General features: G+C 34.1%; 1 protein-coding gene and 1 long non-coding RNA gene across 2 annotated transcripts in view; one reads left to right on the top strand and one right to left on the bottom strand.

Annotated features, from left to right (window-relative positions):
* Positions 1-27,559, bottom strand: part of LOC147070022 (extracellular serine/threonine protein CG31145) — a 197,223-nt gene that overhangs the window by 80,354 nt on the left and 89,310 nt on the right. Inside the window, exon 3 of the mRNA XM_085949963.1 lies at positions 8,183-8,307. Coding sequence (XP_085806089.1) covers positions 8,183-8,307 — 125 coding nt within the window. The remainder of the gene's footprint in view (positions 1-8,182; positions 8,308-27,559) is intronic.
* On the top strand, positions 23,552-25,742 carry LOC147070023 (uncharacterized). Its single transcript, XR_015070987.1, has 3 exons — positions 23,552-23,796; positions 24,017-24,079; positions 24,247-25,742. It is a non-coding gene; the product is annotated as an uncharacterized LOC147070023 (long non-coding RNA).

The raw sequence follows: 27,559 nt of genomic DNA, 5'->3' as shown, positions 1-27,559 counted from the left end.
TGCAGCGCGGGGAATGTAATAGCGGTGAAATTAAATGCGCAGGGCGAGTTTTAGGGAAACGACCGTGGTGACGTAGACTTAATATAAAAGTCGCAAAGTAGAACGCAGACTCAACGCGATTATAGTGGACGGCAAAATATGTAGATCTTGTCATTAATATTGTATGAAAATAAACTAAAAGGATTAATTGACCCAATATCAAACATGATTTTCCTGAATGTCCGACCTCGGCACTGTGTTTTTCACGGCCTCAGCTGTTTTTAAACGTAGGGTGTTTGAATGTTCTGAACATTACTTTGGTCGGTTTTTTTTTGCTGCCACCGGACGAGTGTGGCGTTTTAACACGGTTAGTGCTAACACTTCGCACGGTGCACACTTCTGGGACCTTGCCAATAACACAGGGGCGTGGAAGTGCAGGGGAAATAATTTCACAAACCAAAAAAGGTCATTAACATTACGCTTTCGGTTTTTCATTAGGTAGGTATTAACAACATGGGCTGGACACGTTGAGAGAATGCCTGAGCACAGGACGCCAAAAATCATGACCAAGTGGATCCCACAGTGGAAACGGTCTAGGGGCAGACTAAAGTAGAGTGGGCTGCCTGTATGATTAGCTTCGTTCTTTAATTTAATAAACAAGTAGGTTCATTTTCTTTTTAGTAATTTCCATGTGCTTTTTCTCTCCCTGGCACTTTGCATTAGAGTAAACTCAGTAAACTCAGTCAGAGCTCACTTTGAGCGTAGCAATCTAAGTCTTGGGCATCTTCTCCCAGGACACTTCCAGGCCAATTCTTAGATGCCTCACATCACCAATTGACGGGTCCCGTGATACTCTCGATTAAGACCGAGGGTGGTACGGGGCGGGTTTGGTGGAGGGACTTTAACTTCAATGTATCTAAGAGGACTGGAGAAAGATGGGGAGAGCTAGAGACTGGAGAGGAGCAGCCAGGGAAAGGAGCATGTGGAGGACAATTGTAGAGGAGGCCAAATCCCGCCCCGGGATGTAGTGCCGAGAAAAAAGAAGAGAAGAGAAGGTATTAACAAGATTCATAATATATTATACATAATTTGAAAACACTTCTGAGAAATATATAACCAATAGAAAAAAACTTTTTGAAAACACCCAATTCGAACCTGCACCTCCCGGGATTCGCGCCCATGTGCCTGACATGTGACCTAATTGAGCCATCCACAAGCGCTCACGCCGTGACGACACGCGCCATGTGGACAGGGACTAAGCTATACGTGTCCTAGCTAATTGCGACGAAGCTAACTACTGGTTTTTATAATACTCTCTAAATTGCGTTACTTATTGATAATTGGCTTTTGTATTTAAAATCAAAGTATTATAATAACTTTAATTACTAACCGATGTCAGGATCACTTCAAATTTTTATTATAACGTACTTGAACTTGCCAATAATTGAATAAATTGTTTTTTTATTCAACAAATAATTCACAAGATTTAAGAATATAACAATATTATATTGAACATATATAATTTGAAAACACTGTTGAGAAAATATATTATAACTATAAATAATATAAGCGCAGATTCGAAGCAAAATATGTATTTTTAATGAAAGAATGTTACATTCTTGAATCTTGTGAATTATTCGTTGATTACAAAAAATAGTTCATTAACAACATACATTATTACATGAACGAATACTTCCCTTCTAAAAATATAGAAGCGAAGGTTTAGCTCTCTAAAATATTTCTCCAGAGAGTTTTGCAGATATTTGGTTACATAGCCAGATGGGAAAACAAAAATCAAGAAAGGCTTATCAAACTGACGATTGTACATGGAGCAGGTGAGACCAGGAGAGAGCAGGTGAGTAAAAATCAATCATACCAATATAAAAAAATATAAAAAAAACATAAGACTCGATGATTATCGCACAAGCAAGAGTTTTTGAAGGGGGCCTCCGAACCTGTCAATACCTCACTGCCAGAAAAAAGAAGAAGAAAAAAAATTGACAACAGTATCTACATTATAACAAAACGTCAAAACACTTCCCCACCTTTTATTATATTATTTTCTATGGCTACCAATAATATAAATATAGTAAAAACATTGCGAAATCGACATCAACTGTTGTAATGAAAAAAAAATCGTTTGTTTTTTTGGATATTTCTCTACGATGGGTACGCCACTGGGAACATTTAATATAACCGCAGTAACATTATCGCGATAATGACCTGTGTTATCAACATTTTCGACACCTGCACAATGTGCTTCACTGCTAACCTGTGTACTAACACCACCTTTATTGGTGCACCTCACTCTGATACCTGTTTATTCAATGAGTATTTTTTTCTCCGTGGGTTGGTAATAGTTTTATTTTTTGACGTTCGTTTTTGTATTCGATAAGGTAAGTCGCCAAAACCTGTCGATGATGCTGTCTAAAAAGATGAGTTAGGTTTTAAAATTGCTTATAACTTTTAAATAAATAAACATGGCGAAACAAATTATATTACTGTTTAAACAAAGATTCATTTGACGATAAAAATATCAGGTTTAAATCAACCAAACCTTCAAATAAAAATATCGTTGAAAGATTAGAAGGATTTGAAGTTAGAATATAAAATAATTTGATGGCATCTTAAATTGTAAGATGCCATCAAATAATACGTAGGTACCTCAAACTCAGAGTCACTAAAATAATAACAAAATAACACGCGTCTTATAATCAATGCAACACAGTCGTTTTAAAAATATTGAATTATGGTTGAAATGCAGTAATCAACTACTTGGCGGAGAACGATTTTTATTAGAATTCAACCAACACAGGCTATCAGCATTTTGTAGGATAAGATAGCTCTCGTGTTCCAGTGAGGAAGACACTGGGCTCCCACCCGGCAGCACCGGGTTCGACCCGGTGAGATCACAATATATTATACAACATGTGGCTTTCTCTATGCCTGGATATTAATTTATGTGATGGTTTCACTTCTACTAGTACACTTATGTTTCTATACAGTATTGTAATTGGGCCTCATGGCCTATTCTAGTGTTAAAAAAGGATATTGCATATAACATATATTAATTAAAAAAAACACCTGAGTATATTTAATCGTCTCCTGCTCATTAGTGGCTTTTTATTTGACACGAATCTTTGACTTTCTCAGAAACGACTTCACTGGTCAAACATGCAGATAATAAAATTATTGTCTGCCACAAAACTAAAGTAAGTTTTGACATAAAACATAACGTAATACATTAAAATTCTTAGCTAAACTGCAGCCAACTCATATTTACGAGACCATCAAAACCCAGTATCAACCTAATTCAATAGTATATCAGCTGTTTGTCAATATGTATGTACCTAGTATAAGGTATGTTTTTCAAGCATAAAGTTATAAGGGATTTTAGTCATTTTATTTTGCATGTAAAACCTTGTTATTTCCACATACAATGGCCATCTTTACGTATTTCATGTGTCAAGTTTAACATATTATTATAATTATAACACAATATATTATAAACATGTATTACGTTATTAGAGCGAAGTTAATGTTTTATTTGAGTTCACATCAAAAAGAAAGTTTAACATCACATTGTTTCCAATAAAACACGCCATTGTTCAAATTAATCGCCTTTTAGCGTTACAATAAAAAAAAAACCTGTCATCATAGTTTGTATTAGTGGCTGAAATTTGCATAAGTACATTTGTAAACACTTAACAATATTGTTTGTTTTTTTTATAAATACCAACTGTCAAAAACAGACAAAGTGAATTTGTGTTGCTCTGAAAACTATTGTTCAAAACTTAAAAAATAAATATATCGGACAAAGTAGTATTTATTGTTATACATAATTATTATTATATCAACTGTTTAAAAAATATACATATCTCGTCTGGTAATCCACCAGTCACTACTGACGTAGTGTTGCTGTGAAAGAATAAATACATACCCAATTAGAACCCGTTTAATCATTGTTTAGATATAACAGTGGCGAGGAGTGGAAGTAGGCTGTCAAGATCCGACATAAATAGTGCACAATAAACTTTGTCAGTCATACTTATTTTGTTTTCATTGCGGATGGTGCTGGTTAGCTTAATACAATTAAACCTTGCCTTAAACAAAATGATAGTTTAGGTATGCTATGGGAGATCACATAAAAATAATTCACACCTTTTCAGCCATACGTACTCATTTGTTTTCATTAAATTACGAATACATATTATTACAAATGGCGTTGGTAAGTTTTTGTTTAAATCCATTAAGCCCTTCCTATACCAAACCATAATACATAAAAAAAATACAGAGTGGAGGTTTGTATTAACACATTTTGTTTTTACGAGAAATGGGTGTCAGCCACTTGCTCAATCTATTAGGTCCATACTCTGACTCATACACAAAATGAAAAACAATATGTGTACTTGTCAGACCCAGGATTCGAACCTGGGACCCACGACGCTCTAGACCATGGGTGGCCAACCCGCGGCCCGCTGGGTGTCAACTTGTGGCCCGCGGAGCAGTGAGAAAAGAAAAATAATATTAAATGCTGCCGCTAGATGAGCTAATTTCGCAAATTGAGATTAAATATTGGATCAAGATTTTAAAAAGCACGATGTGGTTTTTGCTGCATTTGCAACGCCATTCTCCGTAGACGTGAATTTATTACCGGGAAATTTACAAATGGAACATTGTGAAATAAGTTGCGATGAACAGTTAAAGGAGAAATTCGACCACGTTGGTTTGGAAGAGTTTTACAAAACATATTTGGACAAGGAGAAATATCCTGCATTTTACAAACATGCTGTAATAATGACTTCGCTATTTGGAAACACTTACACGTGTGAATAGCCTTTTAGGCGGATGAAGCATATCAAATCCCGAGTGAGAACACGAATCACTGATGTGCATTTGGAAAACTGTTTGCGTGTAGGAACAACCTCACCCGGTATCGATATTGATGCATTTAGTTCTGCCACACAAAATCAAACTTATCACTACAATTTATTATTTTTATATTACCTATTTTGTTAAATTTTTATTATTTAAAAAAGTCTAATCTAATAAATATGTTTGATTCTCATTTTTATTTTATTTTATTAATATATCTTTTTTGTTTTGTGTAGTAAAAAAAACCGGTAGGAAATCTCATTTTTAGAATCTGGCCCGGCTGCTGAAAAGGTTGGCCACCCATGCTCTAAACCAACGCTTACACCGCGCGGCCATCGAGTCACAAAACAGCACATACAGTATATTTGGTCATAGGTATATAGTTAACCCAATATAATCAATGTCTCGAGGATTCGAAGACTCAGATGGGACGGTCACATCGTTATATGCGACTGATATAGAGCTCTCCATAAAGTTTCTGAAGAAACCCTTATAGGTATTTGGCCCATGGGCTACCCCCGGAGGGACACAGAGGCTACGTGTGACTGACTAGAGAGAGAAAGTCCGTGATAAAGATGCTTGGAGTACATTTATGCAGTTGGCCATGGACTTTACTGGTCTGTAGTGTCATCTTAAGTAACTATAAGAGTCCAGAAATGACAGTGGTATCAGACAATAGTGTATATTATATTATATTAAGTTAAAAGTAATAAACTTTGACTCATGGATAAACTGTAGTTAGTATTTTATTCGTCTACTCCGGTGTATACGTATAGTTTCATTAGGAGTAAGACTGTATTTTTAAACTCTAACTGTAATAATTCCAGAATAAAATTGAATTAGATGCGACAGTTCTAATAGTGATTAAAGTTGCATAGGTAGTTTTTTTTTTGAGATACTACGGTCTAGTTCCAGGCTGGCGATATTTTTTTAATTCAGCGACCTATTAGGCACGCGAAAACCATGTAAAACCTCAAACACTGACAGGCATAGCAACCGTTTCTTTATTGAGAAGAAGAGCCAGAAAAAATGCAGTGGAGTTTGATTTAGGCTGGAATTTTCGCTGTTGGAAAAAATCGATCCTATTTTATTAAATTTATTTTCTAGTCGTAATCATAAAACGGTTGACCATTTCTAGTCTAATATTACAAACATACTAAAAACAATTGCCCCGTTACGTGAGAAATCATCGCTTTGATAAAGATTTATATTCCTAAACTAGATTTGAATAGTAATGTTTGAATAATAATTTTATAAAATAAGCTTTTATAATAGGTAATAGAATTCTTTTTTTTCCATATTGTTATAGCTATGGCTATTCAGTAGGTGTCAATTATGCTTTAGGCCCGTTTCAGACGGGACACCGGCGTCGCGCTCGTATATAATAAGGAGGCATTTGTATTCGAATAAAGGGGAATTTGTATTATGTTTATGAACGCCCCACAACTAATGAGTCAACGCGTGTCCGATACACTTTTCCGTCGGCAGCTACATTCTCAAGCCGCCGATACACTTGTTTTTATTACCGCAGCCCGTTTTATGTTCTAATTTATAACGCGAAATTATGCGTTGACTCATTAGCTCTGGGGCGTTCATAAACATAATACAAAGGCCTGTTTATTCGAATACAAAGGCCTTCTATATTATATCGAGCGCGACACCGGTGTCCCGTCTGAAACGGGCCTTAGTGTATACCCATGCTATTTAAAAAATAAAACAAATATATAATATTTATGTACAACCTTTGTTATATTGGAGAAGCGAAATAATATGTTTCACATAACACTATAGAATTGAATATTGATAATGTTACTGAATTTACATAATAATTTGGCAGCATGGCTCGTCAGTCAAAGGAATATACGCATGTTACGAGTATGTTAAAAATATACTGAAACACATAATCTAAAATTACCTTTATACAGTAATGCTCCTTTTTTTTATTAAAAAAGGATAGTTTTCTCCTACTAAAATAATTTCCATATTTGATTAGAACAAGGATTTTCATTTACAACAATATTATAGTTCAATATGTTTTTAATAATACTATTAAATGAGTACTACGTCATATTGAGTTTTTTTTTCCATTAAGAATTGAAAGTAATTAACACCGTTAAAAGAATGGAAACGGCGATACTAATTTTAACGATTTTTTAGAAATAATATATTTTAATTAATTATTTAATCATTAGGAACTTTCATAAAAAATATAAGCAATTGTGGTGCACTTATAAATAATTGATCTCGAGTTATATCACTTGATTATTATAATTTAATACGGTGTTGATGATTTTGTATGGTGATTTAATTTAAAAATATTTCCGCCGAATAAATGAAGTGAGAAATTGAATATAATTTAATGAACTTGGTTAAATAATCCGGGAGATTAATTATCTTAATTAATCGTTCAACTTATTAAATAATATTTAACCGAGTGACGTAAATAAGTATTAAACTATTACCTTAAGTTATTAACCACAAATGGATCATACTATTATATAACATAAATAATTTTGAAAACACTTCTGAGAAAATATATTATAACCAATAGAAAAAATCTGCATCTCTCGGATATCGCGCCCAAGCACATAGACCACTATGCTAAAGGAGTCATACTTAATTGCGACAAATTTTTACAGTCATTTAGTTTAGTCTAATTAGCTCTATTATGAGACTGAGCACTATTTTATATTCGTTTATAGTGATAAGTGTGGTCTCTAGTTGTCAAATGTGATACCTACCTGAACTGAACTAATCCTTTGGCAAATTCATCTGGTTATTTGGTCAAGCGAGTCATCGTATCATGTTAATCTATTTTCGTGTACCGTTGAAGTATTCTCTGTTATTGTTGATCAATATCTGTGAACACTGAATAAATACTAAAACCGGAAGTGTTTCTATTTTATAACTAAAACATAAAACTTGCGACCAACGTGGGCCCAAAGTGTTTTAAAGTTATAAATAAATAAAAACCACCATATAAGGTTAATTACTGTTAGTTGGCTTGTTTGAGACCGATGGAATGAATTCCGTTTACATAAGTGTATTGAACAAGGGGAAAATAATACAAAATACCAATCATGGGACAGTGGCGTATATATAAGTCTCTTGTTACATGGGTCACAAGTTCGTGTGTTGTAACTGGATCAAATTTAGGTTCAATTAACCCATTTTTAAATGCAAGGATCTAATGGGATCCAAAAGCCAATTATTACATAAAGTATATTCAAATACTGACATACTTTAAATAGAGGTCCATGCGCTTTGCTTTAGAACTAAAATTGTGACCCTTTAATTTAATATAATAATGGTTTTTTTTTTTACTTACCAACATGAAGAATCTGAAGTTTCACCATGTCTTGCATGACCTTCTCCACCAGCTGGTCGCTCGGAGGATACAACTCATGCTGAGATATCCTCAGTTGGAACAGCTCCAGGTTTGATGCGTTTGGCCTGGAAAAGAAAAAAATATTTAATTTAATATCTCGGAGGTCAATCCATGATACCGGTCTCTGTAGAGGTAGGCTGTTAAAGTCCGACATAAATAGTGCACACTTAACTTTGTCAGTCATACTTATTTTGTTTACATTGAACTAAGAATGCATATTGTGTCGGATGGTTCTGGTTAGTTTTACAATTAAACGCTGCCTAAGCCAAGCCATCATAGTGGAGGTAGGCTGCGGAGGTCCGACAAAATAGTGTACCATATTGTCAGCCGTACTTAATATTGTTTTCATTGAACTAATAATACACATTGCATAATATGGTTTTTAAAATTTGATAAAATCCTACCTAACGAATATTTTTTGACTATTATCTATTATGGCTTAGTTTACGCAGGGCTTAAATGGATTTAAAAATAATTACACGATAAAAAGAACTTTTTATATACAAAGTTTTTAAATTTTCTGTTGAATCATATAAACTTGACTAGCTTAAACGATCAAAAAAATGTCATATTGATTTCCATTAATAATTTATTAATAACTAGCTGAAGTACCCGGCTTCGCACAGGGTCGCTTCGTGGTTATATTTATCTTAGATATTTAAAAAATAATAAGAGGTAATTATTTTTTTAATATTAAAATATCTGTGTAATACAATATGGCTACATGAAAATAATTATAATAGGAGTTAAGGTCAAACAAAAGAACACTAAATTAAAATCGAATCCATAATATGAAAACGTTATAAATGTTATTAATATGTATTAAAAAAAATCAAAATTGGATGGAACAAACAAACAACAAACTTTGTATTTTATATAATACTAATTTAGAAACCTTTGCAGGTGTGCGCACAACAACTGACAAAAGTTTCATCGCAATCGGATGAATGGTATAGGAACGCATACGAATAGAAGAAGAATATAATTTTCTAATTCAGAAATCTTTGTGAGCATGCGCACGACAACTCACCAAAGTTTCATTGCAATCGGATGAATGGTATAGGAACGCATACGAATAGAAGAAGAAGCAGATGGTTGTACTTATTCAGAAACCTTCGCGGGCGTGCGCACAGCAACTAGTCAAAATTTCATCACAATCGGATGAATGGTATAAGAACGCATACGAATAGAAGAAAAATAAGAAGAAAATGGTTGTATCAATTCAGAAACCTTTGCGGGCGTAAGCACAACACTTGATCAAAATTTCATTGCAATCGGATGAATGGTATAGGAACGCATACGAATAGAAGAAGAAGATGGTTGTACTAATTCAGAAACCTTTGCGGGCGTGCGCACAGCAACTGGTCAAAATTTCATCACAATCGGATGAATGGTATAAGAACGCATACGAATAGAAGAAGATAGAATAGAAGAAAAAGAAGAAGAAAATAGTTGTATCAATTCAGAAACTTTTGCGGGCGTGAGCACAAAACTTGATCAAAATTTCATTGCAATCGGATATAAAAGTTTCAAATGTCTAGCTAGTCGGAAAGTTAGTTAAAAATCGATTGCAAGATTTTTACTGGACAAAGAACCACCGGACAAATAAGAATACGATCTAAGAAAAACGTTGTAAAATTAACTAACACCATCTGTAAATTTGTATTAGTTAAACGAAAACAAAAAATACGTATGACTGACTATATCGGATCTTAACAGCTTACCTCACCACGGTTATTTTTAAATCATTATTAATATTTATATTATAAAAAAATATTACCAGACTGAATACTGTATAACTTCGACTCTCTTAGTCGAATAGCACTGGATAAGGATTCGATATGAGGTCACAATATATTTCAATGTTTTTTTTCAATCCCATATATTGATGTGTTTGTTTCACTACTACTCTACACTAATATGCTTAGACCTCGTGGCTTGTGTTGAAAAGAAAAAAAGGGAAAATATTTACTTGTAAATATTTAGATACCTACATTTTTTTATTTTATTGTGGATTGTAGTTTTGTGACATTCCGAGTAAACTATTTTACGGCTTTTAAAAACTAGGGGACCTTCTATAACAGTGAGATCAGACCTAGTTCTACAAAATTACGCCAAATCAAAGACTAAAATATTTTGACGAAGTAGCTGTCAGAGTTCTCTTTAAATCTTACATTAAAAATAAAAAAAATAGTCTTTTAAGTGACGCCAAATGTCCTGTGATCCTGTATGGCTGTGAGACATGGTATCTTACAGTATCCAGACATTTCGACTTTTGAATTGCATATATGTCTGCACCGAATCTTAGGAGTGAGTAGAGGTTGTATAACCCTACAACTGTCATGTTGTTATCTATGGTCATTTATAGCCTATACACGATGATGCAACGAAAATGACAGTTATCATTGAGCTTTACTTTATGTAGTCGACACGCGCCGCTCGTCTGCGTCTCTTTTTAATATCTAAATTCTAAAGTATAATTTAAACCTTTAAGCAGAAACTAGAATTAATATACTGTATTTCGTAGTGCTGTGTTACCAAACTTTATTGCCGTAATATAAACCAAGAAAATACCAACTCGTATTTGCATTCATCACTGCCCGAACATATGTGACACTCACACGGCGCAACAATCAGAACCTATATACATAACATCGGTGGTAAGATTACATCTTACAACATCCACCCAATAGTGCATTGGTACGACTGCGTTACAAACACTCGAGATCGTGAGTGGACACGGCAGCTCTCGGTGATTGCAATAGTCACGAAGAAATGCTTCACGTGGCTGGGATATGTGCTCCGAATGCCACCAGAGACTGCGATACTCCGTGCCCCTGTGGTACAACCTTAAGGGTTCAATCACCATGGCCGATCCTCCTAGCGTCTGTAGTGGTGCTACAAAACCGATATAAATTATGCAGGTCTTTTTAAAAAATAAAACATGTCCTGTATTTAAAATTCTGAAACGTTTTTTAGTCCCAGATTTATACGTTTGTGCGATAGCATGAACATTTTACAATTATTTGTAAACTGATTTTAAATAATTTTTATTTATGTCAGTCTGGGCTACGCTTAATAAAGTATACGCTTTATAACTTTGCAATTTTTACTATACTGATACACCTCTTTGCCTGATTACCTCGCACACAATTATATCAAATGATATTCATTTGTATTAATATAATATCTGGTAATAAATAAATAAATTGATATTATATCGCACCTCTGGTGCAATAACGTCATAAGTGCAAAAACACACTTTTTTTCAGCAGAAGGATTTAAAGATTGTAAACTAGATAGTCTCATGGTTTCATGATTTGACCTATTTATAACATTGACGCACCAGTGGGTCTATTCTATGCTTATCGACCGCTAAAGTGATAAAGTGAAAAATATTATCAAACTTAGGGTAGGTTTGTATCAAAATATTAGCACTTATTGTAACAATTACACGAAGCCGGTTTTTATTGTTGCAATAAGTGCTATATTTTAACAGCACCTATCTTGCTGCTGTTAAAATATCGCACTTATTGCAACAATAAAAACCGGCTTCGTGTAATTGTTACAATAAGTGCTAATATTTTGATACAAACCTACCCTAAGTTTGATACTATTTATCAATTTAGTGTTCGATAAGTATAGAATAGACCCACAGGTGCGGAGACCTATTAGGTAGGTTTTTTTTACGTAATCTCATTTTTATTTTTTTAGCACTTGTGACGTTGCACCAGAACTGCGATATGTAAAAAATATAATTTTAGAATATATTACATCATTTTCATCCTAGAGCCAGAGTGCAAAGTTATGAAGTGGCAACTTTACCAAAGTTTTGCAAACAAATAACATTCTGATTTTCCCGCGCGTAGCCAAAAATCGAAAGATTGTTGCGAAATGTCATGTGTGCCTTAGTTTCACCATCCATGATCTACAACCAGTGGTTGTTCTATGTACATGAATACTGTGAACTAAGCAGTCGTGTGTACATTATGTAAATAGTTAATAATATTGTCTGTTGCATCACTCATGCCCCTGAATTTGAATGAAATATAATGGGAAATCATATTGCATTGTCCAATGGCCAATGCATAATTCAACAATCAAATTATATTGCATAATATGCGAGTACTAGCCGTGTGAACTGCTTGTCTATGGCACATATTATATTATTATTTATTATACCGTGGTTATTGATTATGGTATTATTGCAAAACAAAGGAGTTATAATTATTATTCCAGCACGCCATTGGTGTCCGCTGAATTTTACACAAGTTATATTTTCAAATAAAAAAACAGCTGAACCCGAAGTTCCAAAACGTACACTTACCGCCTGATAAAATTGGCTTTACTGGAAATTAAATAGTTGATTAATTAAAATTTGTATTCGACTTTTGAAAAGTATATAACTACCCTCTTTAATTCTAAAACAACAATTAATGTCAATTGACGGATTAACGAGTATATTGTATGAATGACAAGATTTCTTGCTGAACCAAACTGACGTGGAAAACATTGTGTGCCTGGTCAAAAGTACCCTTTTGTTATGCTTAATGTTTAAAGAACTTAACCCATTCATTATTACCCACCCATCAATTATTGTGGATAGTTTATTAGCATAAACTAATTACTTCATGTAGCCTTGCAGGAAATAATCTACGGGCGTCAAATCGCACTATCTTGGAGGTGAATTGACAGGTCCATTTCAATAAGTCGATAGTTGCGGTCGCCATATGGCCTGTAGCGTCACCTTGTTTGTTAATATTAATACTATCGACCGATGGTACTTGATGGAATTTGAATTTAAATTCTAATGGATTCAAGTTATGTACTATTTCATTTGAGTCGTTTTTGGTGACCCGCCTTTCGCCAAAAACTACTCAAATGGAATAGTACATAACTTCAATTTATTAGAATTTCTATATTTTTATTTGAAATTTAGTAATTCAAATGAATTGATTTATAGTAAATTTGGAATATTTTGCTAATTTTTCAATTTTAATGCTTAATTGCATTTTGCTTTTTCACATAGAATATGCGGGTTTGGGTCTAAATCCCAAAGGCCGGAATCCCGAAGGCCAAAATCCCGAATGCTGAAATCCCGAATGGCCGAAATCCCGAAAGCCTAAATCCCGAAAGCCGAAATCCCGAATGCCGAAAGCCCAAATACCGAAATCCCAAACGCTGAAATCCCGAATAGCCAAAATTCCGAATGGGCGGAATCCCGAAGGCCGAAATCCCGAAATTAAAAAAAATACAAACAGTAATAATTGCGCATTCTTAACACTTGAATTGCGCAAATTTTACAAGAGAGACAAAAAACCATTTTTGTGCAAAAATGGGTAAAAATTGCGCAATTCAATAGAAGTGTTAAGATTGCGCAAATTTTTACAGAATTCGGGATTTCAGCGTTCGGGATTTCGGGATTTTGGTATTCGGGATTTCGGCCTTCGGGATTTCAGCTTTCGGGATTTAGGTTTTCGGGATTACGGCCATTCGGGATTTCAGCCTTCGGGATTTCGTCCGGCACCCAGAATATGCATAATATTATAATACCATATTTAGTATTTTCCTCTCAAAGTATCAGTTCATACCGTAAGTATATAAATAGCCTAAAGATGCCGAATGGCTAAATCCAGGGTGAAAAAAATCAATTTCCATCAATAGTTGCTCCAAAAATCTCACGAAGTAGTTTGAATAATATTATTAGATTTCATTCATTTTGAGTCGAGCTGTGTTCATGTCAAAACAAAATTGGATAAGCTATTCATCGTGTATTAACGACATCGGTTGGTATACGATGTCACATATTATTAAACAAGTCTTTTTTTCTCTGGCCATTTGGTGACTGGTCTCCTTGTCATTGGGCCAAATATCGGCAGTTAACTGCCAGACGAGAACGCGCGGCACGCCATTCCTCGACACCTTTATTTCGTTACGATTTTCGTCAGCACTTAAAGCGAAAGACATTGAAAGTGTATGCAAACAGGCATAATATTATTATATTATAGAAACAGTAAAGATTTGTTGGTTTATTAAAAACCAATATCCGGCGCATAGAAAAATAGAAAAAGGGGTATACTTAGACTAGATTATTAATTTCATTTTATTACAATTTGAATACAATACCTACTTTTAATTCTTAATGGAACAACATGTAATTAGAAATAACAAATACTTCAAATGTTTGTATATAAGTTTCATACTTATTCTACAATTATTATTATAAATCCAAGAGTGGTTTCGTCCTAGTGGATGTTCTTAAGACGGTACTTCAGTGAAACGGCAAATAATTTTCAACAATAGGTGCGACGAAATTTTGGACTCGCCGGCAATCGGAGAGCGAACGTCGAGCTGTGAACACGTGAATTTGTTTCGTGATGGCGACGGGGGTATTAATTCTTAAATCGTGTAAAGATGAAAAAAAAACGTTACCCATTTACTTGAAAAAGAAAACATGTCAATGAATATATTATTATTGTTACTAATAGAACAATAAACAGAATATTAAATGGACGCATGTTGGATTTATATGACAAATTATATTTCGATCTGCACGCGTCATTTGCACAATCAGCGCATCGCCTAGCCACGATCTTTTTAGACCATGCCCCAACTGAGGTATAGCCATAATTGTCAAGACAAAAATAGTCTACCTACTGAGAAAACTAATAACTGCACATTTTGCAGTGGTTGCTAATTTTAAGTCACTACGGAATTTGAAAAGTTGGCCCACCTACTCATAGCCCCCATATCCTGAAGCAGGCCCCCAGGCCAGAATCATTGGCGGGCCCCCTACCTATTGCTAAGGATAAGGCAGTCTGATGCTCTACTGTGGCGTTTTCTAAATGGTGTTCGAGGTAGATTTTTTAACACACTACAATCAAAAATTGCGTAGCACAACCATATATTTTTAGATGTGTGTTTATCTCACTTATCTGGTCGACTGCCACGCTGGGCCCCCGCTCTGCCCGGGCCTCTAGGCTAGAGCCCTGTCAGCCCCCCTTGTGGGGTCCATGCACCCACTACTTAACGCGCTTTGTCGCTTGCATCGCATACCCTCGCATCTTTCAAGGTACATTCTCCATGTCGAACGACAGCATGTTGTCATAACTTCTGGTGGGATCTTCGGATATGATTCACATTCATTATTGTTATCGAGTATGCGTGACACTCAGTGCTCATTCTTTTCGTCTGCACCGCGCTATCTCGCCTTCTAGATATACCGTACGGCAATATTTAAACCAAAAATTTATTTTAATATCCCGTAGAAAGTAATATTCCGTTCTCTAACTGTTGCTTTTTTGATTGGAACAGAGTGGTCCGGATCGGACCGGAAGACAAGACATTCAAAGTACAGTACTCTCTAGGTAATACGCCGCTCGATTATCCGACAACTACTATAATCCGCCGTTATTTTTGCTAGTTAAAATCAAGCTCTATACTTCACCGGTATTCGTATGTAAAATTCAGTAGTCCGCCGCGTGCCTATATCAGCTGTCCGCCGTCGAATATAACGTAGCTGAGGCATGGAACAACCTACCGGGACTAGCAATAATTTCATCGTGAAAAAAGCTGTGGCCTTCCATGAATTAAGATGGTGAAAACTAGGAACCGGAAGACTTAGTTCCATTAGAAGAATTGATTCAGAGAGCGACTGAAAACTCAAAGCTAACGCGAAATGTTTTAGAAGAATGCATAGCAGAAAGTTCTGAGGAGTATGCGTTAATTCCGACTAAAGACGAGCTCATAAATCGTCAACATATTCATCATGCTGCATAAATTACGAAATGACACAATCTTCCAACGATATTCTGAAAAAAACAAATGCTAAGTAATTTACTGTTTAATATATTGTATGTAGTCAATAAACTTAGTTTGTAATAAATATGTATAATTTAATACATAATTGATTTTGATAATAAAAACCGTAAGTTGTTAGTACAAATTTCTCAATAAAAACTATTTTTACGAAATACATGTCTTAATTTTTACAATATTTTGTATTTATGCACTATAATCCACCGTTCTGCCGACACTTGTCTGGTTTTTGGGGTGACGGATTACTGAGAGAGTACTGTATGTGCATCCTTTTACTCAGGTAAAGAATACGTTATTTGGTGATGCCCTTACTTAAATATGTAGATACGTTGTTCTTGCTGTGGAAATATCAGATAAGTTTTATTTTTCAAAGGTGTGCCGTAGTTGTCAAGTCATCTGTTCGTTTGTGTTGAATTAATTGCATACCGCCACTACAACTGGCAGGTAAATTGACCGTGAAGACGATCTTTGCTTCGGCGACATTTTAATACAATTAGTCATTTATCTAGGCTACTTTAGCGTGACTTAAGGGGGGACATGCTCGGCGTAGGTCAAAATTGAGTTTTTATTGTATTTTCAAACCATGATCCTGGACATTCCTTACGCGTTGTAGATAATCTATTTCTATAATTTTGAAGCCTTATTATCGTTTATATTTATTTTAAACATTTGATGACTGCATAAAGTATTTTTGTTACATAAAATAGTATTCTTTTAAACCTCTCGCTCTAATGTTGAATATAGTCATATTTTAGTACATCAATGTGCAGTGGTGTTAAGATTTTTTACTTTATTAATTAATAAATGTATAAAATCTTAACACCACTGCACATTCATGTACCGAAATATGACTATATTCGAAAACATTAGGGCAAGAGGTTTAAAAGAATACTATTTTATGTAATAAAAATACTTTATGCAGTCATCAAATGTTTAAAATAAATATAAAGGATAATAAGGCTTCAAAATTATATAAATAGATTATCTACAACATTTAAGGAGTGACCAGGATCATGGTTTGAAAATGCAATAAAAGCTCCATTTTTACCTACGCCGAGCATGTCCCCCCTTAAGAATTAATACTTTAGCTCATAAAACCATTGTTTCGGTTGAGTTGGATAAGAGTTTCTTTTAATTATTTGCTGCTCTACAGTTCAGGGTGAAATTTGATTACGTCAGACAGCCCTTTATAATATTCTTCATTCTAAACTGCAGAAAATTGTAACAACTGGGACTAGACGGATTAAGTACTGTGATAACAACACACAGTAATCGGTTCCCGTACAGCGTTTCAGTATGTACATTGCAAATGATAACGACACTGTTTTCATTAGTTTTTTTTTCACCGTCGTGTCATTGGATGACTAGATTTGTCCACCGATTGTCTCTTCCTCGAGCTATGTGCTGTTGCACTACTGAATATATCATTGAAAATATTTATATAGCGCCCAGGTATTCCTTGTTTTCCTAGTGCGTCGAGTATTGAACATTTCTTTATCGAATCAAACGCCTTCTCATAGTCTATAAAACCCATGCATAGTAGCAGTTTGTATTCCTGGCACCGCTCTATGATTTCTCTGACAACTTGGATATGGTCCATAGTGCTGTATCCTCCTCTAAATTCGGCTTGTTCTCTCGGTTGGTTCTCGTCTAGTACATTTTGCAGGCGGTTTGAGAGAATTTTTGTGAACGTCTTGTAGAGAATAGGGAGTAGACTTATTGAACGATACTTTGCTAGGTCCCTTCTGTCACCTTTTTTGTGAAGAATGACAATGCTGGCATTTTTCCATGCTTCTGGGACATCTTTTTTGTGTATGCAGGCTGTTAACAATATAAATAATCTTAAATTGTCTATCTTATAATTTAGAGTTACGACTATCTTTACAGCTCGTCGTCGAAATAATTTGATATTGCAATTTTTATAAAATATGTCATACTTATATGATTATTTATCGTTGCTATGTTTATCTTTTGCCAAGAAATAACAAAGAAAATTTTTGATTGATTTTTCATATTTAAAGCTATGTTGCAGTCCTTATTGAATTATGTGCAATACGAAAGTGCACGATATCAAGATTGTAGTTTTGCATGACAGCTCTATAATATTAAAGTGCTATTCTTGTACTGGCGTATGATTTATTAATGCATCGTAAGATTTATAGCTTTTGCGTGATTTATCATGTTATCTTTACAATTCAATATAATATATACTTACTATAAAATGTAAGGATATAAATAAAACATCTCAATATTGGATAGATAGTATAAATAAGATAATCATAAAACAATTAGTAAACATCACTATTTTTATAACGGGTTGATTTTTTTAGATATAACTTAACTGTCAAACAGAGCTGTAAGACTGTGCTCATTTTTTAATATTTATTATCAGTCTGGAAAATTGCAAAATGCTACCAAATTTACTTTGAAAATCTATAAGTGGTCAATTCGCGTAAATTATATACGTTATCGTAGTAGATTTTTGGGTTTCCACCGTGTGTACTTCTTCCTTCTTTCCTCAACGTTTCAGGCTCGTTGCAGAGGGCATTATCAAGTTATTATTTATGTTTTATGATGAAATATAGTGTAGGTATATGAATGTAAACGTTGCTCTAAGAATGTCAGAAGGAATCCGATTAGCAAATAACAAACATTGCTCAGAGGAGTGTGTCATGACTTCATTTTTATTGGTTAATCGTCTTATTCTGAGGGTCGTATGCATGAGATTCCCAAATACTTTATAAGCTAAATACTGCTCATTTGTACTCATGAGTGCAAATGTAATCCGTTGGTTAGCGACCGTTCCAATATCGACCGACCGACCAATCCGTTGTCATGGCGTCCATAATATGGATTTATAATGGCAAACTTATAAAATTTCATTCCCCGATCAATAATTTAAAATTGTAAATGTGTCTGAAAGTGTGCGAATGGTACCATATAAATTTAATAATTATAAATGAATAATTATTATGAACTTTAAATAATTTATCAGTTATTTTATTAGATTTATTTTATAATTCTACTGTACGAAAGAATAAAGTATTCCCAGTAAACATTTCCATTTGTTGGCAATACATACAGTTATATTATGACTAACTTCACTTCAATCACTTCTATTATGAGATTTCAAAACGGAAAAAGAATAAATGAAGGAATGAAATGAATAAACAGCACGACTAGGAACTGTTTTTAAAGTTCTCAAATGTTTTACAGAGTCTACAAAAAGAACGAGGGCCTCAAGCAAACGTTTGTTGTAATGAATGCATTGTTAAAATGACATTTGGAAGTGACAGATGAAGCAGCCATTTTGAATGACGTGTGACGTCAGATTGCTTACGTCACAAACAGTGCTATACGCTACATGGTATAGCGGGAAAATCGGTTAAATAGCTTATAAAGAATTTCGGAATCTCATACATACGGCCATGGATATTTAATTCATAACATTTTTATGGTGTTAACTGTCAATTCATAATAGCGTTTGATATATCCCCAAAACTTATACTACGAGGGTGGGTCAATAATTCCTTAGAAAAAAGCATTAAAGCAGTTTTTATTTTTGTATTTTTTTTTATTTCTCAACATAATCTCCGTGGAGCTCAATACACTTGGTTAGACGTTTCTCAATTTTTTTTAAACCGTCAGAAAAATAAGTTTTCGGAAGGTCCTCAAAATAAGCATTTGTCCGATCGATGACTTCTTCATTTGAAAAAAAACGTTGTCCACTTAGCCATTTTTTTAAGTTTGGGAAAAGGAAAAAGTCACTGGGGGCTAAATCTGGCGAATACGGTGGGTGGTCGACCAATTCGAACTTCAATTCTTCAATTTTAGCCATTGATCGTAAACATGTGTGAACACGGGCATTGTCCTGATGAAAGAGGATTTTTTTCCTGTTTAAATGAGGCCGTTTTTCTTCAATTTCGTTTTTTAGCTGGTCCAATAAAGATGCATAATAATTCCCTGTTATTGTTTTTCCTTTTTCCAAATAGTCAACGAAAATAATTTCACGTGCATCCCAAAATACAGTAGCCATAACCTTACCAGCTGATTTTACGGTTTTCGCCTTCTTTGGACATGGTTTGTCTTCGCAATCCACTGCTTTGACTGTTCTTTCGTCTCGGGAGTATAGTGGTGTATCCATGTTTCATCTACAGTCACAAAGCGACGAAAAAATTCATCCGGATTGCGTTGCATGAGCGACAACAGGGCTTTAGAGGCCACCATCCTATTGCGTTTATTGTCGACTGTGAGCAAACGCGGCACCCATCTTGCAGAAATATTTTTCATGCCCAATTTGTCATGTAAAATAGAAATGACGCTACCTTTTGAGATCCCTGTAACCTCAATTATCTCACTCAACTTTAATCTTCGATCACTTAACACCACATCGTGGATTTTATTGATCATTTCTGGTGTAGTCACCTCTACAGGACGTCTTGAGCGTGGTTCATCCTTTGTTGATCTCTACAGGACGTCTTGAGCGTGGTTCATCCTTTGTTGATGTACGACCACGTTTAAATTCATTTAACCAGTTATAAATAGTTGCAAGTGAAGGAGCAGATATGCCGTGAACTAAATCCAACTCATTTTTTATTTCCTTTGCTGTTAACCCTTTTATATTAAAATGTTTAATAACAGCTCTAAACTCAATTTTCTCCATTTTTGTAAACAAGCAATTTTTTTTTTAAATGTACGAAAATAAAAAACAACAACCCGACCAATCTGATTGAAACTTCGCAGCATACTGAATCGGTAGTGCCGCTGCATGAAAACAAACCGCTTACAGTACTAGTCGCGCCACCTGTCGGCTTTTCTAAGGACTTATTGACCCACCCTCGTATCTCACTCAACTTTAATCTTCGGTCACTTAACACCATATCGTGGATTTTATTGATCATTTCTGGTGTAGTCACCTCTACAGGACGTCCTGAGCGTGGTTCATCCTTTGTTGATGTACGACCACGTTTAAATTCATTTAACCAGTTATAAATAGTTGCAAGTGAAGGAGCAGATATGCCGTGAACTAAATCCAACTCATTTTTTATTTCCTTTGCTGTTAACCCTTTTATATTAAAATGTTTAATAACAGCTCTAAACTCAATTTTCTCCATTTTCCATTTTTCCATTTTCCACAAGCAATTTTTTTTTTAAATGTACGAAAAACACACAACAACCCGACCAATCTGATTGAAACTTCGCAGCATACTGAATCGGTAGTGCCGCTGCATGAAAACAAACCGCTTACAGTACTAGTCGCGCCACTTGGCGGCTTTTCTAAGGACTTATTGACCCACCCTCGTATTGGCATATTTAATAGAATTTATGGCAAAATCTCAAAAACAATCGTGATTGCGATTGGTAGTCTATTCAGTTCACTGGATAACAAAAAAAACTATAATACCTAAATATACATAACATGAAAAAATATCAGATATATACGCACTAGAAAAAAATATATTTGAAAAAAATACGAAACTCAATGGGAGTTGAACCCGTATAACCAGTAGTGTCGCGCCCATCTGTGCATTAATCAATTATGCTACGAGCCTTCTATCTAATTACGACAATATAAACTAGTAGGTCATAAATGAAATGATTATCAAGTTATTGAAATTAGATAGAAGGCTCGTAGCATAATTGGTTAAAGCACAGATTGACGCGACACCAATGGTTATACGGGTTCAAACCCGTCGAGTTTTGTATTTTTCTCAAATATGATTTTTTCTAGTGTGATCTGAGGTGCTTTCAATGTTCAATATAAAGAATGTTACATTCTCAAAATCTTGTGAATTATTCATTGAATAAAAAAAATGGTTTATACCTACATGGTAAAAAGTACCATCTGTAAGTTATACAAAAAATAAAGTAGCACACGCCATTGCCAAGACAGCGAAATACAGGAACAACCCCCATCAAATATTATACATTTTTATAAGTAAAAGCATAGTCTAGTAGAGATGCGAACCATCGTGGACACAACACTCAAAACAATCAAGCTCTCAAAACGATGCTATACATATTATGCATAATCCAAATCAGCTAGAATCTAGATTCTAGAAGGACAAGTGACTGATTAAATATAAATACTCGTGTACCCAGTTATCGAAAATGTCTACTAAATGCACATTCCCGACTGCGAGTGTTACATCTGCGTATTATCGTCGTGATCTGGGAATCCAATCCCGAGCCAAAATTTTGATTCCGGGATTTCGGGATTACAGTTTGACGATCCCGAGATTAGCATTTTTTCGATAGTTAATATACATTGTTATACATAGAAATAGCATTGATAAAATTGGTAAAAATATCTAGTCTAATTTATACCTACCATTTAAGATATTTATTTTTGATATTGTCTACGTTTAATCTTGTAGATACATAGATTTAATGCAGTATGTAATTTAGATAATAATGTGAAAGTAAAACAGGTTTTTATTATTTATTTAAGAAAAGATAACATTCATAAAATTTGGCGTAGAAACAAGTGCCTGCCTGCACGTCTGTGGTATAAGCGGTTAGACGCCGTTCGCGTGTCAGAACGTCAGTGGCGTCAAGCTGGTTAAAGAAAGAATTTATTATTTTTCTGATGTTCTTACGATTGTGTTTGGCAACAAAAAATGGTTATTTATTATCCGTGAGTATCCGGTAATTCCCCCTGTGACATGTGATATGTGCAGGTTCATACACTTTACGAACATAGTTTTTTATACATAGTAATTGATTGTGATTGATAAAAAAATCAATCCCGTGTATTTCGGGATTATGTTTACTAATCCCGGGATTCATAGGTATCGAAAATTGTCCCGCATCCCGGGATTGGATTCCCTAGTCGTGATGTATTGTTTATTGTATTTCACTCGGAGCGCATCTAACAAAGTCACTTCGAATTAAACAAATTTGTCCAAGTAATCCAACATAAAACAAAAGTGATAATGAGAAATTAGCGACAAAGCCAAACAACTGACTTATGTTCGATCAACGGCCAAGAATGCACACCAATATTTTATACATAATTATTCTCGTAATTGTACATTTGAATTAGCTGTATATTAATTACATACAAGAGGCTTGGGTTGACTTTGTAAGCCAGGAGTTGCACAACATTTTCTACAAGATTCGCGGCCCAGCAACAATTTGTTTATTACTCTTAACGTCGAATATATCTTTAAAATAATTGGCCACATGTACCATTGGCGAAAGGTGAAGGTATGCTGTAGATATCATATAAATAGTGCACACTAAACTTTGTCAAGTCATATAATATATTGGTTTTCATTGGACTAAGAATGCAAATTGCAGATTGTATTGATTAGTTTTTAAAATTCAATCAAACTCTGCCTAGAGCGAACCATAATATATAATTATTAAATCGTACATAACTCTATATATTTTATAGATAGAAGAATATTTTTTATTTATTATTGTTTGGTGTTTTTTTTTTCGACCATGTCCGATCCTAATAAGATCATATGGGCTTCCACAGGGTGGAGGTTTGTATTGACAGATATTGTTTTTACGAGAAATGGATGCCAGCCACTTACTCAACCTAATAGGTCCATACTCTGACTCATAGACAAATTGAAAAACAATATGTGTACTTGTCAGACCCAGGATTCGAACCTGAGACCTACGACGCAATAGGCCAACGCTTAAGGGGGGACATGCTTAGCGTAGGTCAAAATGGAGCTTTTGTTCTATTTTCAAAGCATTATCCTGGACATACCTTAAACATTGTAGATAATCTATTTATATATTTTTGAAGCCTTATTATCCTTTATATTTATTTTAAACATTTGATCACTGCATAAAGTATTTGTATTACATAAAATAGTATTCTTTTAAACCTCTCGCTCTAATGTTTTAGAATATAGTCATATTTCAGTACATAAATGTGCAGTGGTGTTAAGATTTTTTACATTTATTAATTTTTAAACGCATTTATAAAACCATTAGTATAATTTATATCGACATTATTATAGTGAAATATTTACGATAAAAAATTATATTATCAATATAGTTTATTATCGTAAATATTTCACTATAATAATGTCGAGATAAATTGTCATGATCATGCTTTGAATTGATGAAAAAAAATCATACTTTGAAAATAGAAAAAAAGCTCAATTTTGACCCACGCTGAGCACGTCCGCCTTTAAGCCGTGCGGCCATCGTGGTTTTGGCAGGGTTTAATTGAATTAGAAAAACTAAACAATTCGAACTGCAATTTTTATTCATAGATCAGCGAAAACAAATAAGTATCGTATTTACTGACAAAGTGTAGTGTACTTTATTTATGTCGAATCAACACAGCCTGCGTCCACCCTTCACTACTGATACATCGGATACTGATACCACCGGATAATTTATTCTGGGAAAAACTTTAATTATCTACATAAACAAGGGGGTTTAGTATATTAAAGTAGTTATGTACCTACTGTATTATGTTATGTAATAAGTACGTATTTTTTTCAAAAAGGTTTTTTCTAGTGGTTATATATTTCTCTGAAGTATTTACAAATTATGTATGTTCAATAAAATAATGTTACATTCTTAAATCTTGTCAATAAAAAAATAGTTTATAATTAAAATTCAATTGGATATTGCGTAAATAATATATTTTTTGAAAATACTGAGAGGGGTCGCCCTAATTTGGCGGCCCGCCGGTGGACCACAATCTACGTCTTGACTAGGCCTGCGCTAGAATAGAATTATTTGGATCCGCGACAATTTTATTTTAATACATCAAAAGAATTTCGCAATCATCGTTTGGCATATTTAATTTTTTGTTTTATAATGTAAATTGTAGTGGGGTCTAAGGTGGATTGTTGTGGATATTATAGATCTTAAGGGTTTGCAATTAAGTACAATTTTCTGAAAGAACAACTTTGACAAAACTACAGAGAAAATAGTGTAAATTGTTGCTATATAAAACTATAATTTTATTTATAGCCAGCAGATGGATTATTATTACCAATTATTACAGACAATTTTATTAGAGTCATTATATTATTTAAAAACTATTTACACGAGATTTATTTACAAAACTATTTCAAATATTACAAAAAATATCGCCATTGTTATGGAGCAGCTCGATTAGATATAAATATAAATTATTTCAATATTCAATTTTTTAATTAAATTAACAGATATTAAAATCTGTTGATTGATTCAATTAAAAGTATTAAGGCTATACTTCAGTTGAGGCATGGTCTAAAAAGATCGTGGCTAGGCGATGCGCGGATTGTGCAAATGACGCGTGCAGAACGAAATATAAATTGTCATAAAAATCCAACATTCGTTCATTTAATGTTATGTTTATTGTTATATTACTAATAATAATAGTATATTCATTGCCATGTTTTCTTTCTTTATGTACATACGTAAAGTTTTTTAGTCATCTTTACACGATTTAAGAATATTTTCATACGACGCCATGACAAAACAAATCGACGTACAGACACCTCGACTGTCGGTCTCTGATTGGGGACTAGTGAAAAAATTCGTCGCACCTACTGTTGATAATTATTTGCCGTTTCACTGAAGTACGCTCTTAAGTAGATTACGAAGGCTTAGTTTAGACTTTAGCGTATGATTCAGTTTCGTATCCCCGCTATACTCTTTTTATAACTATCTATTGAATATGATGATCAAATTTCGTGTCGCCACTAGACCGACAAAACAATAACATATTTTACATAATTATTGTAATAATATGTTATAATTATAAATTTTTACTGTTTATGTACATAAGTATGACTGTAAGTCTTATTTTGTATTTTAATCTTATACATATTATGACCTATTTTGGATGAAAGCTGTTTCGTCATCTCAGGCTCACCAGGCACCTATAGCGAGGGCTGTGTGGCTGGTCAATGCACTCTCTAGAGATGTAGACATTTTTAGCGATGCATTATGCATTCTGTTTTTAAAATTCTTATATTTTTTATTTATTTTCTATGAAATTATTTTTTTGCTTTGTTTTTTTCTCTAGTTGATTTACTTGAACTTTTGATTCTAAATGTCATGTTGCGAACGTATTGAATTGATAATTAATAATGTGCTCAACGTGTCTTTTTTTAATTGAATAAATAAAATCATTTTCTTGGCTTATCAAAAATTTATTGTTACAACTTTAAGTATATTTGCTTAAATTTTCTATGTATGTAATCATATCCTCATATTATCCTAAATTTATCAATGAATTATATTAATTAAGTAAAAAAAATCATATTATTATAATATTGCGTCCCGCTTCGAACTATGCAAAAGGTCTTGCCCCACATTCTAAATCCCACCAGTCTTTCTCTACGTCGTGGCTTTTGTGTACAGCGACGCTTGTCATTCGCGGCGTCTCTCCCTGCTAAACGTCCCGACGCCTCAAAACAAGCGTCGCGGTGCCCCAATGCTAACACCGCGCCGCCACGTGACTGGATTACACGTGGTAGGGGACTTGTAGACCGACAAAAAGATAGGGAGACTGTTTAGAGAAGAAAGGGGGTCGCGCTATTTAAATCTGGTACTTTAGACCTATTTAACGTATTTTATAGGTGAAGTGTGTATTATATTATTATGATACTAGGTAAGTAGGTTTTAGCTTCTCGAAGGTTACTTATCCTAGAAAACAATTTTATAAAGCAGAGTAGTGTGTGTTACCGGTTTTAGTCATTCTGTTGGTCTGCATTAATTTTTTTTATCAAGAGTGGGTTTATCAGTCATACTACAACCTTATGTTGGAGATGTTTCAAAAGAAATCTTATAGACTCTTTGGGACACTGTTTAGAGAAGAAAGGGGATCGTGCTATTTAAATCTAGTACATTAGACCTATTTCACGGTATTTTATAGGTGAAAGTGTGTATTATATGGTATTAGGTAAGTAGTTTTAAGCTTCTACGAAGGTTACATATCTTAGAAAACATCAAATCGTTAAATTATATATTGAGAGGGGGTCTATCACTCAGAGTACAGTCTTATGGTGGAGATATTTCAAATGAAATCTTACAGACTTTTTTAAAAGGCAATGTATATACTAATTATATACTATCTATCAGTGGCGAGGGGTGGAGGTAGGCTATTAAGATACGATACAAGTAGCGCACACTAAACTGTCATACTTATTTGTTTAAAATTCAATTAAACGCTGCCCCAAACAAACCATAGATATCCGACAAAAATAGTGCACACTTTTTCTGTCATATTTATTTTTTTCGTTGAATTAAAAATATACATTACATAAATGGTGTAGGTTTATTTTTTTTAATTCATTAATCCCTAATATTTTGACAATAAAGTACTATGGCTTTGATAAGGCAGGTTTGAATTGAATTTTAAAAACTAACAAAGACTATCGACACATTACGACACATAGCCTTAGTTTAATGAAAACAAATACGTTTGAATGACAAAGTTTAGTGTGCACTATTTATGTGGGATCTTAACAGCCTACCTCAACCCTTCACCACTGCTATATATAGACTTTTACTAGAGTATGCTTACAC

Source organism: Rhyacophila brunnea, unplaced genomic scaffold (genome assembly GCF_057557595.1).
Source record: "Rhyacophila brunnea isolate RB1 unplaced genomic scaffold, BYU_Rbru_1.0 scaffold_22, whole genome shotgun sequence".
NCBI classification, from domain to species: domain Eukaryota; kingdom Metazoa; phylum Arthropoda; class Insecta; order Trichoptera; family Rhyacophilidae; genus Rhyacophila; species Rhyacophila brunnea.
This window is presented reverse-complemented; position numbering and strand designations above follow the sequence as displayed.